This window comes from Pelodiscus sinensis, chromosome 2 (genome assembly GCF_052426305.1).
Source record: "Pelodiscus sinensis isolate ZL-2025 chromosome 2, ASM5242630v1, whole genome shotgun sequence".
NCBI lineage: Eukaryota > Metazoa > Chordata > Testudines > Trionychidae > Pelodiscus > Pelodiscus sinensis.
In genome coordinates, this window is record NC_143053.1 from 241,774,757 (window position 1) to 241,794,216 (window position 19,460).

A 19,460-nucleotide genomic window follows, 5' to 3' on the forward strand; every position below is an offset into this window, starting at 1 on the left:
CCAAATTCAGTGGTGCCTTATGCAGCTGCATATGTCACATATGTCTAAAGATGGCCCTTACTGACCTCAAAGCCAGTATGTAGTAACCTACATAGGCAATATAGCCATTAATAGTTGTAATTGAGATCAATATCTTGAGCATATATTGGCAGTCCTACAGGCCTGCAAGCAAGCAGGCCTCATGGCGAACCAGGCCAAGTGCCGATTGGAATTTCATTAGGTAACATACCTCAGATATGCTATCAGGAAGGGCAAATATAGACCTCTGGATGAGAAGGTCTAGACCTTGATTGATTGCCCAATCCCATCAACAAAGAAACAAGTCAAATGGTTTTGGGGCCTGGCTGGCTTCTGTAGACCATTCATACCTAGATTAATCATAATAGTAGCACCCGTTGCTTACTTAGTTAAGAACTCTAGCCCCAAGAAAGTCAATGGTCTGTGGGCTATGACAAAGCCTTCAACACCTTGAAAGATCTTCGGAGCAAAGCACCAGTCCTCTTCCGTCCGTGGCAATTCACGGCCATCAGGAGTGGCAAGTGGCCTTAACCCGTATAAAGTGACAACTGTATGGGCAAATCCCCAGCCTCACCCCCAGTTCCACCCTTTCTACCAAGGCCCTGCCCCCACCATGGGGAGGCAGGGCAGTACAAAGCTGCCATCCCCTCCAGCACGAGAAGGGCACCCCCAGCCTCCCTGGCTCTGAAGCACAGGGAGGGAGGATGGTGCACGTCTCCACCCTCCCTGGCCCCAGAACATGGGGAGGGTGGATGCTTAGGGGCAGCAACACTCTGCCCCAGTTTGTCTGGGCCAGGCTAGTGGCTTGGAAAGGTGATGCCTTCTCCCATCTAGCATATCGGCTGCCCATGGCCAGTGGGCACCCAGGGGCTAACCCTAGCGAACTGCCTTGAGCTCATTGCCCACCCTGCTTTAGAAGGAAACATCCAATCTTAACAAAAATGCTTTTAACATCTAAACAATACATGTTAAATTAGATGAGTCGGCTGATCATTGTACATGCCTTTTATAGTTTAAAAAGAAATACCAAAAACTAAAATCTAATTTAAAACATTAAAAATCCAATGAAAACAGTTCTTTTTAAACAAATGGACATTGTTCTGCAATGTATGAAACCCAGTTACTGCATCACTGATATTTTGAAGCTGAAATGAATAAAATCAAAAGGTAAATGGACTCCCCTTGATTTTCTTTGTCCAGCTGAGTATAAACAGAGCATACATAATTGCAAGTCAACTGAATTTTATAGTTTTCTCACTTGTAATAATCTAAAGTGATATTAGTAGCACAGATAACAAAATCTGTTTAAAGCACCCCTTCCAGTATATTAGAATTTGCACATTGGTAGAAGGGTTTGCATGGTAGTTTCTGACTTCTTGATTAATTTTGCCTAGTGTTAAAATGCAATGGAATGTATGCCCAAGTTTCTGAATAACGAGTAAGCATTATGATGCAGTATTCATTGCAATAATGACCTAACCTATTTTTTTTCACTCCAGGATAACATCCAACCTGACCGCATTATAGACTACATGATGCAGAAGTCCAAAGGAAAAGCACCTGCTTTGACCCATCAAAAGTATGCTGAGAATCCTGCAGTGAGGACCTTCAAACAGCCTCAACTGGACAACTACCCACTAGAGTCAGATGCAGAGCTTGACAGAAACGCTCTGATTGCTGCACTACAGGCCTATGTCTCTCAAAAGATGGCAGCATGGAACAACAATAAAAGCTCCGCTGGCAGGACTAAATGGTCTAACTTCTATGTTAACAGGTTCCGTCCAGCTCAGACTGGTCATTTTGATGCCAAACAAGAGACCGAAGATTTTAAAATGAAGCAGCCATTCCTGCAGGGACCTGGAGGTGTAGTGCTGGGACCAAGTTCAGAGGTGTTGAGTTATAAATCTGCTTCTCAGGGTGATCCTAAAGATCCTCTGAATGAAGTGGATGGTAAGATTTATATTTATTTTTTATCATTCCATTATGTGTCCTAAGCATGTTTCCAAAGATATAGTAGACATTATCAGAATTAAAATAATTGTGTAGAATAAGCCTACCTCATACCACTGAGATATTTATGTTTATCGATCACTATACTCAAAATCATAACAGCCTTAATCTAACCATTCCTTTCCTGAGCACTGCTTCCCACATCCTTCAACCCATTCTCTTCTTATGCACGTGAAAAATAATCTGCATGTTGTATTACCTTCCACTTATATAACTTTGTACATTTTCAAAGCACTTTCTAAACAATAACTAAGGCTGTGTCTAGACTGCAGGGTTTTTTCGAAAAAAGTAACCTGCGTCTAGACTACAGCCGCGTTCTTTTGAAATTAAATCGAAAGAACGCGGCTTTTCTTTCGACGGCGGTACTCCTCATTTCACGAGGAAGAACGCCTTTTTTCGAAAGTGCTCTTTCGAAAAAAGGCATTCTTGAATGCAGACAGGGCTTTTTCGAAAGAGAGCATCCAGACTGCCTGGGTGCTCTCTTTCGAAAAAGCGGCTCACTTTTTCAAAAGAAGAGGTTACAGTCTAGATGCTCTCTTTCAAAAGAGGCTTGTAGTCTAGACGTCCCCTAACTGTGGACATTGATTTGCACTCAACTCTGCTTTCATGCATCTCTGTCATATTGCACACTGTATGCAAGGGTAGAACTGTCTCATTGGTTTTGGCCTTCTGTTCTATTTGCCTGTCCATTGGAGGACTCCTGATAAAATGAAAAGTTAGCCAAAAGAGAATAATGCTGAAGTATGTTAAGAAAGAAACACTGCATGCAACATGTGTAGGCTGTCCATTCCTGAAGACCTAAGATACAGGAGGATGAGAAAGCGACGAGGAGTCCTGTGGCACCTTATAGACTAACTGAAGTGTAGGAGCATAAGCTTTCGTGGGCAAAGACCCACTTCGTCAGATGCATGTAGTGGAAATTTCCAGAGGCAGGAATAAATATGCAGGCCAGGATCAGGCTGGAGATGACCAGGTGGATCCAATCAAGGAGGATGAGGCCCACTTCTAGCAGCTGATCTGGAGGTGTGAATTCCAAGAGAGGAGAAGCTGCTTTTGTAGTTAGCGAGCCATTCACAGTCTTTGTTTAATCCAGAGTTGATTGTGTCAAACTTAAAGATGAACTGTAGCTCAGCAGTTTCTCTTTGAAGTCTGGTCCTGAAGTTTTTTTGCTGCAGGATGGCTACTTTTAGATCTGCAATTGTGTGTCCAGGAAGATTGAAGTGTTCCCCTACAGGTTTTTGTATGTTGCCATTCCTAATATCAGATTTGTGTCCATTGATTCTTTTACGTAGGGACTGTCCTGTTTGGCCGATGTATATAGCAGTGGGGCATTGTTGGCACATGATGGCATATATTACGTTGGTGGATGTGCAGGAGAATGTACCAGTGACAGTATGGCTGATCTGGTTAGGTCCTGTGATGGTGTTGCTGGTGTATATATGTGGGCAGAGTTGGCACCGAGGTTTGTTGCAAGGATTGGTTCCTGAGTTCGAGTTATTATGGTGCGGTGTGTAGTTGCTGGTGAGAATATGCTTCAGGTTGGCGGGTTGTCTGTGGGCAAGGACCGGCCTACCTCCCAAGGCCTGTGAAAGCGAGGGATCATTGTCCAGGATGGGTTGAAGATCACTAATGATGCGTTGGAGAGGTTTTAGCTGGGGACTGTAGGTGATGGCCAGTGGTGTTCTGTTGGTTTCTTTCTTGGGCTTGTCCCATAGCAGGAGGCTTCTGGGTACACGTCTGGCTCTGTCAATCTGTCTCCTCACTTCCTCGTGTGGGTATTGCAGTTTACAGAATGCTTGTTGAAGATCTTGTAGGTGTAGGTCTCTGTCTGAGGGGTTGGAGCATATGCGGTTGTACCTCAGTGCTTGGCTGTAAACAATGGATCGTGTGGTGTGTCCGGGGTGGAAACTGGAGGCATGCAGGTAAGTATAGCGGTCGGTAGGTTTTCGGTATAAGGTGGTATTGATATGACCGTCACTTATTTGTATCGTGGTGTCCAGGAAATGGACCTCCCGTGTCGATTGGTCCATGCTGAGGTTGATGGTGGGGTGGAAGCTGTTGAAATCATGGTGAAATTCTTCCAGAGTCTCCTTCCCATGGGTCCAGATGATGAAGATGTCATCGATGTAGCGTAGGTAGAAAAGGGGTGTAAGTGGACGAGAGCTGAGGAAGCGTTGTTCCAGGTCAGCCATAAAAATGTTGGCGTATTGTGGGGCCATGCGGGTGCCCATAGCAGTGCCACTGGTCTGGAGGTATATGTTGTCACCAAATCTGAAATAGTTGTGTGTGAGGATAAATTCACAGAGTTCAGCCACCAGTTGTGCTGTGGCATCATCAGGAATACTGTTCCTGACAGCTTGTACTCCATCTGCATGTGGGATGTTTGTGTAGAGAGCCTCTACATACATGGTGGCTAGGATGGTGTTTTCTGGAAGGAGGATGAGAGTTATAGCTAGAATTGGCTGAACTGTCATGCAAACAATTATTTGCCAAATTTGCTAAATATCCATGAGCAAATTTTAATGAATTTGTTTTATTTATATCCATATCACTTAATGACCTAGTGTAACATGTCATGGGATCTTATGACATATTTAAGGGGTGCTTGGGGTGAGGAGAGTTTGGAAAGTAGTGTTCCACTTGAATATTTGTCTGAACTAAACCAAGTACTGATGTTACTGCTGCATTTCAGGGTGCCTGAATCAATCTCTCACACTCTGCTGTGCATGTGCATTTGATGCCTTACAGTTGATCTTGCTCTCTTAATTCCAGCTAATCCCCATCTGATCATACATAAAAAGGACTTTCATGAGTCCCTTCCATATTTTGCAGTGCTAACAAAGTATTTTCTTCTTTGCTTTCTTTTAAAACACAAAATTGCTGAAACTTTGGCTTTTTGTTTGAAGGGAGACAATGTCTGCAATCCAAAGGAAGTCCAAAGTGAAAGCATTCTCAGTATGGGTCCTGGAGATTATAGGTTTCAGGGAACAAACTGTAATGTAAATGTAATCCAGATGGCACTGTAGGATTTTGCAACAGGTTGCACAGTTTTGCTGCTACACTCAAAGAAAACTAGGCCCATGCTGGTTTCACTGTCCTCCAACTGTTCCATTCACCTTTCCTAGCAGGAGTCAACAGGCAACAAAATACTTAACACTTACACTGAATAACATGTTTCACAATTCATTGGGTTGTGCTTCTTTGACTTTCACATGCATAATTAATCCTGCAGTCACAGAGTGTTTTGCTAGCTTACTTTTACATATGCTGTTATATGAACTTATTCAATGTCCTGAAATATCAATAGTATTGCTGGGGGCTTCTTTTGCTTTTTGCTTGTTTGAGTTGTTTACTAAGTCCTTTAAGGTACCTGTGAGGTAATGCATCAATCTATTCATAGTATCAAGTAGAAATGGTGACAGAAATTATGATGGATGAGAACTGAATCTGCCAATGTGAGCAGTTTTCGTGCCTCTACCAAAATTACAAAATTCTAGCTAGAGGTTTAGCCTAACCAAAAGAAGATTGATATGATTATTCTCTGTGAATACATCAGAGAAATAAATATAAGGGGGGGGAGAGGAATTATTTTAGTTAAGTGCCAATGTGGACACAAGAGAAAATGGCTACAAACTCACTAAGAACAAGTTTAGGCTCAAAATTAGGTGAAGGTTTCTAATCACCAGAGGAGTGAAGTTCTGGAACAGCGTTCCAAGGAGAGGTAGGTGTGTGTGTGTGGGGGGGGGGGGGAGTTAAATGGCTTCAGCCATGACCTTAATAGTTTTATGAAGAGGATGGTATGATGGATTTACCAACAATGGCATGTAGCCCATTGGTGACTGCCAGTAGTAAAAATCCCCAACTGCTGGATAAGGAATATTAGATGGGGATGGCTCTGAGTAACTACATACAATTCATTTGCAAATATCTGCTTGGTGGGTTTGCCCAGTTCTCAGGATTGAACTGATCTCCGTATTTGGGGTAAGAAAGGAATTTTCCTCCTGTTCAGATTGGCAGAAATTGCATGTGTGTGAGGAGGGAGAGGGCGATCCACTTCCCTCTGCAGCATGGGTCACTTTCAGGTTTTAACAAGTGTAAACTGTGAATTCTCTGTAACTTGAATTCTTTAAATCATGATTTGAGGACTTCAGTAACTCAGCCAGAGATTAGGGGTCTGTATCAAGAGGGGGTGAGATTTTGTGACTTGCAGTGTGCAGAAGGTCAGACTAGATGATCACAATGGTCTCTTCTGATCCTTATGTCCATGAATCCATGGGGAAGATTTGCACTGCCCTGGATGAAAATAGTTGTACATCTGTGGAGAGATTTTGTTTCTTCCTTTGGCTTTCCCCTTCCTTCTCTGACTCTTCCCATCTCTCCATGCTCATACTATTCTTCTAATGTAGCTGGTTATGTGGGCTTTCTGTACACATACAAACTGTCAGCCCATTCTTCTTCAGTCAGTCAAAGGAACAGCATTCCCTGTTTTTCCTGACATGGAAAGTCAAAGTGCCAACCACAGAAGTGCTCACATACTGAATAGAGCACAGAAGAGGCACCCTGCTCTAGTCACATGATTCAACAGAGGGGAAGAAAGAGTAGGTGACTGGCAGAACAACAGAGAATGGCTTGAGCAGATGATCAGTAAGGGTGTGTCTAGACTATATGGCTCCATCGACGGAGCCATGTAAATTAGGCAGGACGACAAAGGTAAATGAAGCGGCGATTTAAATAATTGCCGCTTCATTGAAATCAAAATGGCCTCCAAGGCTTACAGGATCTGCCGATGAAGGGTTCTGGGGTCAGCAGATCCTGTCTAGACTGCCGCACTGTGCCGACAAACAGCTGATTGGCACAGTGCAGCGGCCATTTTGATTTAAATGAAGTGGCAATTATTTAAATCACCGCTTCATTTACCTTTTTCGAGTACACTAATCTAAATGGCTCCGTCGATGAAGCCATGTAGTTTAGACGTACCCCAAGAGTTGGTGGGAAACAAGAGGAGGTTCACAGAGTAGAAGGGAGACACTCTGGGCATGCTTTTGAACCCCTCATAAACAGATTTGAAAGACAACGTGTGCTAGAGGGTGATGTGATCTGAGTGGGCACTGAGTTTGTAGAGAAAGTCCAACTTTTAAAGTAACCAACCTGCCAACTGCACAAGTCCGATGTGTAATTTAACTCTGCTTTGTGATGACCAAATCTGGACAAGTTCATTTCTGACTTTCTGAACACTGCATTTTCAGGCTCCCTTGCCTAGGACAAAAAGAAGCATTCACAGGGATTTTAATTAATAAAAAGCAAGTGTTCATGTTTAAAGATCTAAAACATTTTTTAAAAATACCCAAACCAACCCATGTTATGGTCACCAGCCAGGTGCATCTCAGATTTTCTTACTGAGTCTGATAGAGGGCTTTCAGGATGGTGGGACTGAAAGCTATTGGATAATAGCAGCTATTGGGTTTCTGAGCATCTGAGAGAAGTGATGGATGTTTCATGAGCTCAGCAATATTCCTGCTGCCTCCAGCTGCCATTGCATTGAGATACTGGGCAAACCAGGGCTGTTAGGAGCTATGTAAAACAGTGTGCAAAGCCTAGTTTGTGTAATATACTCTGCAGCTACCATCTTTTAATTCACCTGGATTCATTGACAAAATTAGTATTATAATAAATATATGAAAACCTAAGGCTTAGTGTTTGTCAAGATGCTGGTCCGTTAGAATTCCACAGCATTAGCAGGGATGAGAGACAGTTCAGCACTTCTGATTCTATCTCATATTGTAGAGAGGAAGAGGGATGTGGATACTCAGAAGTTTTCACACATGCGCTCACACATGCACACATATACACACACACTACTTGTTGTATTATAATAACCTTTAACACTTTTTCCTTGTTTTAGGAAATCCCCATGGAAATTCCCAAAAGATGTTAAAAAATACAGGAACCAACACATGTCTAGAAACTCCCCTTATATTTCAGAGAGACTCCTCGTCTTCTCAGCTGCAAATGATATACTAGAATGGTTGTGTGCCACCACAAGTGGGGAAAATGCCCAAATTTAAAATAAACAAAACACTCATTTATCAGCATATTTGTATCTCCCAGGTACATACACAAATTTTCTCCCCAGACTTCTTTACAAAGCAACTCAATTTCACCAACTTGCATTGATCCTCTGGACAGACTTATGCTGGTGCTCCTTCTGGCCTCCTCAGGGTATGGGAACATATCCCATTCCTCAAATTCCTCAGCACTGGCTCAGCTCTGCAACTCTGCTGGTCTTTTAACAGGACTATGATTGTTCAGTAATGGACGCATACAATGCTGTAATACCTAGGTTTTGTTTAGTTGGAACTCAACACTGAAATTATTCTGTTTTTCAGGAGTTGTTCTTTTTGATGATATTGGCTAGATCAGGAGTAGCAACCTCACAGGGAGGCAGGAATCTTCTCTTATTCTGGTTTATTAAATGAACAAGAAGGACCAGTAGAGAGACTGTTAGTGGAATCTGGAGCAGGGCCTGTGCCAATTCATATTCTCTTGTGTGAATTCTCTCACCCTTATTTCCATTTTGTGGTTGAAACTGTGCTTTGTTATCAGCTATGAACCTATGGCAGTGAACTGGGGAAATAAGACTTTGCTGAGGCAATAGAAATAAAAGTGAAAGCTTGTGAAAAGTGAAATGAAATTGAAACAAAAAGGTTATGTTGACAGCTTGTTGTTCAGTAACTCAGTTGTTGGTTTGGCAGGTGGTTCGGATGTGATGACATTAAATTGGGGTTTAATAAAATACAATATTATTACATTATAATATTTTTAATTAACTGTGACCTGAACCAAAACCTGGGCTCTCAAAGTTAGAGGAAAATTTGGTCTGATTCTGAATGTCATGACTGGTCACCGTCTCTCTAGAAAAGAAACTAATCTTGGACAGAGATTAATGTCTCCTGGGGCCAAATGCCAATTTTAACTTGGAACCCCCATGTTTCTCCTGTTTACAGAAAGAAATTAAACTATATGATGTTACCATTGTCCTCTACCTGACTTACATTGTTTATCTTAGTTAAATGAATAATTAAATAAATTTTACACACTTTTATCAGTGCTTAGGAGCCCAAATCATGTTTATTTTCAGTGAGACTTGAACTTCTAAGGGTACGTCTAGACTACATGACTCTGGTGACAGAGGCATGTAGATTAGACTACCTGGCATAGGAAAATGAAGCAGTGATTTAAATAATTGCCGCTTCATTTAAATTTAAATGGCTGCCGCGCTGAGCCAACCAGTTGTTTGTCGGCTCAGCACGGTAGTCTGGACAGTCCGCGGTCGACATCAAAGGCATTTGTTGACCTCCCAGGTATGCCTACTGGGATGAGTGTCTACATCCTTTTTTAAAATGAGACTTAGATTTTGGAGGCACTTTTGAAAATTTTACTCTAACTCTAATTTCTTGGTACAACAAAGTTTAATGTCTAGACTCTAGGGGGTCAAGGTCACTGAATCAAGTTTTCTCATTATACTATGGAGATGGCTTTTAACTCTTTTGAGTATTGAAAATGAACATTAAGCACTTATGCATGTATTACAAAGGCAGAAATAAATTTTAGTGTGATCTACATAATAGAAAGATTTGACACCATTTTTGTAAATTTTACTGTTTGAGGAAAGGTGCAGAAAATTCTCATGAAAGCCTTCAAAATCTTGCTGGTACTGAAAGTACATGTGAATTCATGGTTTAAAAAAAGCACTAGAAGGGTCCCATTGTTTTTTTTTTCTTCATAGTTTCTCTGATGGCATGTAATCATATATAGTGCTTCAAACATACTCTTTTGTACTGTCATGTGCCATGTACATATATACCAATATACCCAAAAAGCTTTTTGTTGTTGGGTTGCAGTGGATATTTAAAGTATTCTTCCCTATTTTGTTTATTTATTTCCTTTTCATTATTTTGGATACTGTTCCTGATTGTTTTCATCCAGCTATATTAACAATTTACAACACAGAAATGATACCTAAATTGATATATGGAAGTTGCAATGATTTGCTAGTATTATTAAATCTATGCAATTCACTGTCTATTTCCTCAGTGTGTTTTCATAATCTTTGATCTTCTGAGCTAACTTTTGAGATTTTATTCTAGCAGTAAGCTTCTGGGTCTCATCCTGGCTAAGTTCGACTAAAGCTTTTTTGGTTTCTGCATGTCCATGCAAAGAGACCTAGATTAATTTCTTCTTTTTTAAATATCCAGTTGAAAAAAGGCATCTAATCATTCATTTAATCACTGTGTTTTGGCTAATGTTAGGTATTCATTTCCTAATGGTGCCAGTAATAAACTCTGTATATGCCAAAAATTTTTAACAGCTCTACAATATTATGCAGGATCCTTCAATTGTAGGTCCCATTTCTACCACCTTTACTTACATTAAGTAGAACCTTTCTGTATAGGTTCTTCGATTAGTTCAAGACATACATGTTCCACCTCAATGGGCTGCTTTAATCTTGTTAGGGGGCATAGAATGTACTTTTCAATACAACTTTTTAAAGTAATTTATAACCCTTTTTGGATATGAGTGATTCCATGTAGTTTTTTTTCCTATCTGACACTACAGACCTAAAAATGCCTGTTTGCAAACAGAGACACACACAGACACAGAGAAGGAAACTGTATAGTGAGTTAGTGAGACAAGGTGGATGAAGCATTATTGTTCATTAGCTAAACTTTTATTGGTGAAATAGTTAGATTTACACAGAGCTCTTCTTCGGGTGAAGTTTGTGTAGACAGTCAAATAAATGCTCATTATCTCATTTTTCTGGATGTCCAAATGTATCTCTTCTCATTTAATTCATCTGTAATCTCCATTGTCCTTGAAATTTTGTGTGGTAACACTTCCTAAAGCATGGTGTTTGCCCTTCTTTGTGACTATAGAGCTAATAAATCCAATCCATCTCCCCATCTCCTGCTGCCTGAAATGTCATCTTCCATTTGCTTTCCTCAGTGTAACTGTTAAAAATATTTCCCCCTATTCTATGAATGATTGACAAGCCAAAGAAGCATTTACGTAGGATTCTCATTTGACAAGACGTATTGTTTCTTCTTACTGCATGTGGTTTAGAAAATGTGTCAGTTTTGTGTTATGGTATAAAACTCTTCTGGATGGATGAGAGCTTTTTGATTAAAGGACAAGATATTTGCCACACCCATTCCTGAAATTTTAATGTTTTAGGGACTTCATATATCACACACATTAATTAATTAATTAATTAATTACACCATAAAGTGTGTTTATCCAAAATCCTTATCCTCAGCTATCTCTTGTCTCAATAGTGATACTAGTACCACTTATTAACAAGACAAGACTCACATTAGAAAATGTGGTTCAACAATTAAATCACAGAATGATGGATAGAGCTCAGTCGTAGACAATGTGACACAATACTCCCTACATGTAATAGTAGTTATCACGATTGTGCTATTTGGATGTAATCAAATAAATAATCTTCAAGATACCTTACTACAGTAAAACTCCATTAGTCCGGCATCCAATGCTCCGGGACTCCTGATGGTCCGGCACCATCAAGAACCCGGAAGTGCTGGGGCAGCCGGACAGGCTTCCCCCATTCAGCTGCTGCTGAAACTGACCAGCAGCTGAATCAGGGAAGCCGGGAGCAGAGCATCTGGGGTGCTGCCGGGTTGGTCTCGTAGCGCTGCCCCTCGGGGATGCGGGACCAACCCGGCAGCACCCCAGATGCTTTTGGGGACCCCTGGGGCAGAGCAGCTGGAGTGCTGCCGGGTTGGTCCCACAGCACCAAAGGACGGCGCTGCGGGACCAACCCGGCAGGACCCCAGCTGCTCTGCCCCAGGGGTCCCCGATTCAGCCGCTGCTGAAACAGATCAGCGGCTGATTCCAGGAAGCCCGGGGCAGAGCTGCTGTGCCCGGGGCTTCCTGGAATCAGCCGCTGATCTGTTTCAGCAGCGGCTGACTTGGGGACCCCTGGGGCAGAGCAGCTGGGGTGCTGCCGGGTTGGTCTTGCAGTGCCAAGGGGCGGCGCTACAAGACCAACCCCGCAGCACCCTCTCTACTTTGCCCCAGGCGAAGGGATTCAGCCGCTACTGAAACTGACCAGCAGCATCAGTTTCACCAGCAGGCTGAATCCCGACGCCGGGGGCAGAGCAGCTGGGGTGCTGCGGGGTTGGTCTTGTAGCGCCGCCCCTTGGCACTGCGGGACCAACCTGGCAGCACCCCAGCTGCTCTGCCCCAGGGGTCCCCAAGTCAGCTGCTGCTGAAACAGATCAGCGGGACCAACCTGGCAGAACCCCAGCTGCTCTGCCCTAGGGGTCCCCAAAAGCATCTGGGGTGCTGCCGGGTTGGTGCCGTAGTGCTGCCCCTCGGGGCTGCGGGACCAACCCAGCAGCACCCCAGCTACTCTATTGCAGGCATCCCCCATTCAGCTGCTGCTGAAACTGACCACCAGCAGCTGAATCAGGGACGCCTGGGGCAGAGCCGGACTATCGTAAGGGGGGGCTATGAGGGGTCTGGGGTGGCATCCCCTCCCACCCCACTCCAGACCCCTCATAGCCCCCCCTTCTGATAGTCCGGCATTTCTGATAATCCGGCACCCCCTGGGTCCTAAAGGTGCCGGATTATCGGAAGTTTATTGTAGTTATCTTAATTGATTGCTATTATTAAGTCACTTAAGGTCAAGTTGAATCTGCTTACACTGGAAAAAATGTGATGATTCTTAGTGCAAAGAAAAACAGCAACAAATTTTTCCTAGAGATATGAGTGCAGCTAACTAAGCCATACTGACTCCTATCCTTCAGCATCTGTCATAACTTGGTCATGCACTGAATTCAAAGATTACTTTCTGAAACAGAGTGCACCTCCTAGGCAATTCAGTCATTTGCCATCAGCCTATGATGGGGGAGGTTCATCAAATCCAGCCTTTGGGTGTGCTATTACATTGTTTCCATAAGTGGAAAGGGAGTTTTATGTTTTCCTAAAAATATTGTAAGCATATAGCATTTGCTCAATATTTCTTTTTTGTATGTAAATAAAATCAATCTTCATGTTGTTGTTTTACTTAGAAACATTTATTCAGGATATATTGAAGGACCTGAAGAAACACAAGGTGAATGTGGATAATCTTAGCCCACTGGAGCTCAACGAAATGGCAGATATTATTGCTGATGCCATTCAAGTTGTTGATGTGGAAGAAGAAAAGCAAAGTGGAGCTGGAAAGTTTGAAGGTGTGAGAGCAAAAGCAAAAGTGAAGGAAGTGAATGCACAAGCAGGAGCAGATTATAAGACTGGACTAATGGATGCCAATGTTGACACAGAAGGTACAGGACTAAAGAAGTAAACATGACAAAAAGCAATTTACAGTTATTTCCCTCTTTATTTGTACTGCAGTAGTATGTTCTCTCTCTCTCTCTCTCCCTCCCTCTCTCTCTCTGATTTTTAAGGAATACAGGGAGAGAGAGTTTTTGTATTTTTGCCAGAGGTCAGGAAGGTTTTATTCTTCAAATTCACTTTTTACAATGCAGACATGTATTCAAAGTAAATTTGACTATTTGCCAGAGCTGGGTCTTCAAGCTCCATAAACAGGATAAAGGTAAATTGGTCCATTATTAGGCCTAATTTCTCATTCTTGAGAATGAGATGTTTAAGCAAAATGATAATGAAAAGCATTCTTTTCATTCCAAGAATCTGGTTTTTAAATAGATAAATGGTAAAAAAAAGTACCGTGCTGTGCTTTACAAGTAATCATTCTTTTGTGTACCATGATTGCATGCTGACAAAACTCTCAGACAAGCAAACATATACAGGCAGTCCCTGACTTACACGGATCCGACTTACGGTGGATCCGCACTTACGAACGGGGCTTTCTCGCCCCGGAGGTCAAGGTGGCGGATTGCTACCTGCGAGCTCCGGGGCAAGAAAGCCCCATTCGTAAGCTGCTCCGGTGCCCTTGGTCTGCTGGAGACCGTCTCCAGCAGACCAGGGGCACCGGGCGGGTTCCCGCGCTTCTGAGGCTTTGCCAGAGCAAAGCCTCAGAAGCGTGGGGAACCGCCGCTGCTGCTGCTTCAGTCCCGGTGCCTGTGGTCTGCTGGGGACCTGTGGTCTGCTCCCCGTGTCCCTGGTCTGCTGGGGGGGGGGGCCGCAGCTAGTGTGCCCCCCCCTGCAGACCAGGCTTTTGTTTTGTATCCTGGGGCAGAGCAGCTGGGGCGCTGCCGATTGGTCCTGCAGCGCCGCTCTGGGCACTACTGGACCAACCCGGCAGCACCCCAGCTGCTCTGCCCCAGGTCCTGATTCAGCCGCTGCTGGTCAGTTTCAGCAGCGGCTGAATCAGGACGCCTGGGGCAGAGCAGATGGGGTGCTGCTGGGTTGGTCCAGTAGCACTGAGGAGCGGTGCTACTGGAGCAACCCAGCAGCACCCCAGCTGCTCTGCCCCAGGCGTCCCCAAGTCAGCTTCTGCTGAAACTGACCAGCGCTGACTACAGGAAGCCCGAGGCAGAGTTGCTCTGCCCCGGGCTTCCTGGAATCAGCTGCTGATCAGTTTCAGCAGCAGCTGACTTGGGGACGCCTGGGGTTCTTAAGTTGATTCTGTATGTAAGTCAGAACTGGCGGTCAGTTTCAGCAGCGGCTGAATCTGGACGCCAGTTCCGACTTACATACAGATTCAACTTAAGAACAAACCTACAGTCCCTATCTTATACGTAACCCGGGGACTGCCTGTACAAGCAACTTCTTCCCCTTGCTGATCAGGAAATCAAGGAGATATATTATAATTACTTGTTTGTGTTTGAGCACAGATCCTTGATGGTCCAGTAGTCAGTCATCCAGCTGCGGTTGCAATTAAAAACTCTACATTGACTATATAGAAGAATATGATAAATTACAATTTCTCCTTACTCCTCTTGGTAGGAAATGCTGCAGTATCTCAGATACCACTCAGTGTGGTATTTTGTGGCAAATGTTGACTTTTAAGTTACTTTCTTGTTTCTGTTTGTTGGTCGATTGATTGATTGATTGGAACAGAACTCTTGACAATAGAGGTATAGCCCAAATTCCTACTAATATGGATTTAAGAAATTTATTATTTTTTTTATAATCACTACTGTGTCTGGTTTAAAATGAAACAATCCTAGGGGGTTTGTTCTGAGTCATTCTGGGACAAATTACTGAGACGCAGTTCTTTTTGTGTAAGAAGGACCATTTACTTCAGACAGTGATGTGATTGCGAAGTATGGCTATAATTTAATTGTAGGATGAGGTAAATTTCCAAAGTCTCTGCATCATGTATGGATTTTTTTGATCTTTCACAATAAACTAGTCATATCAGCATTAATGAACCAAAAAGTGTGGGACAATGAATATGTTGCTGCTGTTTGTTTATGTAATATAATTATGATACTGCTGCTAGATAGAATTATTTTATTGTTTTTTTCTTAGGCATTGGTAAACAATGGTAAAATAATAAGCAATATCATTGCATTATTTAGCATAATATACTATTATTTTGACTCTAACTCTACTATTCCTATTGACATTGCATTTGTTTGCTGTGCAAATGCAGCTAACGGAACAAAACTGAACTACACTTTTAACTTTATCCTTTCAACTAGAACATATTAATATTTAATCTACAGTAAAAAGCTATCATTAAAAAAGTTGAGCTGCCCCTGAGTGTTCTGTGTTTTAAAAACAAAGTTCTGTATTTTTATAACTACAAGTATACCCTGTTCATGTCCTACAGGTAAAGGAGGACATGGAGAAGATGCCAGAGCTGATAAAACGGTAAAGTTTGTTAAACCAAATATTCCGTGTTATCATGTCAATAATTATTTCTCTATAGTTTTATGTTGAGGCACAAATGCCTCATTCCAAATAAATAAAACATTCAAGTAGATATAATTCTTGTTTATTTATTTACAAAATGTACCTACTCTAATTTATATATCAATGTACATACATTGAATATATATTAATTCAAATGTAACTAAACTCAGAAACTTCAGAAGGCTAGCTGAGTTACTCTATAACAGGAAAAACTTAAAAAACAACACATAGTCTAGTAACACCTTAAAGACTAACAAAACATGTAAATGGTATCATGAGCTTTCAGGGGAACACCCACTTCTTCAGATGACAGGAGTGTTGGAAGTCCAGATCTAAGAATAAATAAGGGAAGGAGTGGGGTGGGGGGAAGGAAAAAAATGGAGGTGAGGAAGAAAAAAAAGACAGTGAGTAGATAAGCTTCAGAGGGATAGCCGAATTAGTCTGTAACAGGAAAAACTTAAAAAACAACAAATAGTCTAGTAGTACCTTAAAGACTAAATAGTTACAAGAGGCTGATAAGAACCATTAGTTTGCACTTGGCAAGGAAGATGACCAACACCAGATTCTACACAGACATCAAGAACCATTAGCAGCTTCATTGTTTGGTTGGTTGATAATGTGCGAGCCATCCGATATCCCGATTCATACCATATGCATAATAATTAAACTTCTGAATGAAGTTAAATTTCAGCCTTTCTCTGTGTATTTGGCTTGTGGAATTGGTCTGAAACAAAATGGTGACTTGGAGATCCATTAGCCACAGTCACGCAGGTAACATCTGCTGCTCTCAGAGGACAATTTTTAGCAAGAAAACTAATGAGACCATAAAAGAAATCTCAAAAATTCAAAACTGATTTCCATTGATTGGTTCTCTATATTGTCACCTTTCATCTCTCCGTGCAGGGATAAAATCTGTTTGAACTGCTGGACATGAGAGGAGAGATCTTCAGGACTCATCCTCTTCTGGACAGAAAAGATGTTTTAAGATGTCTCAGAGGACAAAATTTGTCAAGCTGGAAAGAGACATTTCATTTTGAAACAACACAAGCCCTAGAGTTAACAATTAAGTCTGACCTGGCATGTAAATCTTTTAAGCATCTCTGACAATATAGGGTTTCAAGCATCTCTGACAATAGAGGAAGCTTTCAAGATTATTTTAATATTGCGCTATAGTTTGATTTTCAAAATATAAATATATTTACATTTACATATACATATACTCTTTATTCCAGTAAACAGATTCTGAAAACACTTAATTACATGAGTGTTCCCAGTCATGAGTAGTGATGGTTTTCAGGATTGGCTCCAGATATTATATATGATAAGTAGCCCCATATCACCATGTGTTTAATGGTACAAATAGTTCTTTTCCTTTAATACAGGACAACAATTTGGGTGTAAAATTAGTGGACTTCTTGAATCAGAATGCATTAATAGAAACGCTGCCAGATAAGCCTACTCCTGAAGAGTCTATTAAGACTGAAATCAAGAAATCAGAAGACTCAGCTGCTGCTTCTTCCTCAGAAGAAGAAATGAATGTTGGTGTTGAGAATGTAAAGAGTGAGACTTTCTCAAGAGAATTGGCAGCTGAGAAGAAAAGTGAATCTGAACCTGAGTCTAAAGAGCTGACTGAAATCCACTACTGGATTAAGAATTCTTTGATGCGGGATGAAAGTGCCTATGAAAAACCTGAAAAAAAGATGGGAGACGGCCTACAGCTAGAAGTGAAGTCGTCTGAGGAAGAGGAATATGGCTATATCGTGACAGAAAAAGAGTAAGTATAGTAGCAAACTTGAATTGCATTTTTTAAATGGGGAAATGTAGAATGGTTGTAACAGATGAAATATGAAAGAAAGGAGGAAAATGCTATTTACTGTACTACTTTTTGACACATCAGAAACTCTTTGTTGGCAGCAAGCTCAATACCTTGATGGAAATATAAGAGTGTAGAGCTGCCATTCTGTCTCTGTAGAAGATATGTAGGCCCTTTATTTACTTTTTCCTTGATCCTCTGATATCCCCGTGATCTGCACAATATGTCAGTGAGAGTATTTATGATTAAGATGTGCACTTTAAATATTTGACTTCAAAGTAGCCTAAATATCAGTGCCTGAGTCATTCTTCAGAAAAATGATACACAATCATAAAGCACAGTATTCCTCTCTAGTTCCATTTTGATCTGAAAATAACACAATTCAAACATCATATATGCAGTTAGCTCAGAATGAAAGACCTAATGATTTCAGGTCATGTCACTAATGAATTTGACATTCAATACAATACTTCAAAAAGGCAGCACTTTTTTTCTCTTGTGAAACATAGTGCTTTAAAGAGGGGAAAACATTTGGAAGCTACGAGTTTAAGTTTCTTATTTTTAAAAATGTTTTTTTGTTAGAGGACCATCTCAAGTGGTATTGAAAATGATTAACTACTAGGGTAGAGGGGAGAAGTCTATGGGAAAATTTTTCTGCAACAACTGAGAAAGTGTCATTGCTGACAACCACCTCTAGTAATCTGTTAGTTTCCTAGTATAGACAGGTCCTACAGAACGATTGGGAAGTATCTGAGAGAAAAATACAAGAACTATCTAGCTAAGGGTTTTTGAATTTTGGTGCATTAGATATTTTGCTTTTTGGGGTTAGGCAGGTAAGCAATGATTGTTAACTATTTCTCCTGGGTAGTGGGGTATGTTTATAAAATGATACATTTCAGCAACTATCTTTTTCATATCTTTAGTACCTTTTGAAATGGTATTAAGTTCTCTTAGTATAAATCTTGGAATGATTGTATGTAAGGAACCAATAGTAACAAACTTCATTACCATGTTTTGAAAATGTAACATTGTAGTCTACAATGGGGTATCACTACAGGAATGTGTTATGTTGGCATATATTCATACCTAGAGAGAGATGGGAACTGCAGCTAGAAAAATCTTTAATCCATCTAGTTATCTGTACTACAAGTGGAAAAATGAGTGGACTCCATACAAGTTCAGGAAATCTGTTTTACATTTTATCCATTATCGTGTGTGTATGTGTGTATGTTATTTATTTTAATTTTTTTTACATTTTCATTGAATTCTAAAACATTCAAATACAGTCTTAAAATAGTAGAAAAAAATGATTATAGGACTCAAGAGTGGGGTTAAAATTTAAAGCCTGTTTCTAGTATGTCTGCATTTTGGAGCAATGTGCAACATGCTGCAGCTCCCCTCCATACTTGGCAGCTAGGACATTCATGGTTACAAAGATAATACTGAGATTTAATTTATTTATTCCAGCAATATTTTGTACACAATAAATGGACAGGTGAAAGGCAATGTCAGAGGTAGTCCCTAAGTTTAGAATCTTATTCTCTGTATATTTCATAGGTTTTTTGCCTCCAATGTAAAGCTACATATTGCTGTTTCTCATATGTCAGGTTTTTTATTAGCAAAAACTCTTTTGTAATGATGAAGCTTCATTTTTATAGCTGAAACCAGTAGTCAGCTGGTGAAAAAAAAAATCCTACATATTTATACACTGTGGATGATAGCTTGAGGGGTAGTTTTAACATTCTGATCTCAAAATGCAACTGAAAAGATT

The 19,460-nt window shown here is 41.2% G+C and overlaps 1 protein-coding gene across 1 annotated transcript in view; it reads left to right on the forward strand.

Moving 5' to 3' along the window:
• The window catches only part of PTPRN2 (protein tyrosine phosphatase receptor type N2), a 944,343-nt gene that overhangs the window by 338,906 nt on the left and 585,977 nt on the right, over positions 1-19,460 (forward strand). Inside the window, exons 6-9 of the mRNA XM_075922745.2 lie at positions 1,518-1,968; positions 13,122-13,376; positions 15,794-15,834; positions 17,259-17,650. Of these exons, the coding sequence (XP_075778860.2) occupies positions 1,518-1,968; positions 13,122-13,376; positions 15,794-15,834; positions 17,259-17,650 (1,139 nt within the window). The remainder of the gene's footprint in view (positions 1-1,517; positions 1,969-13,121; positions 13,377-15,793; positions 15,835-17,258; positions 17,651-19,460) is intronic.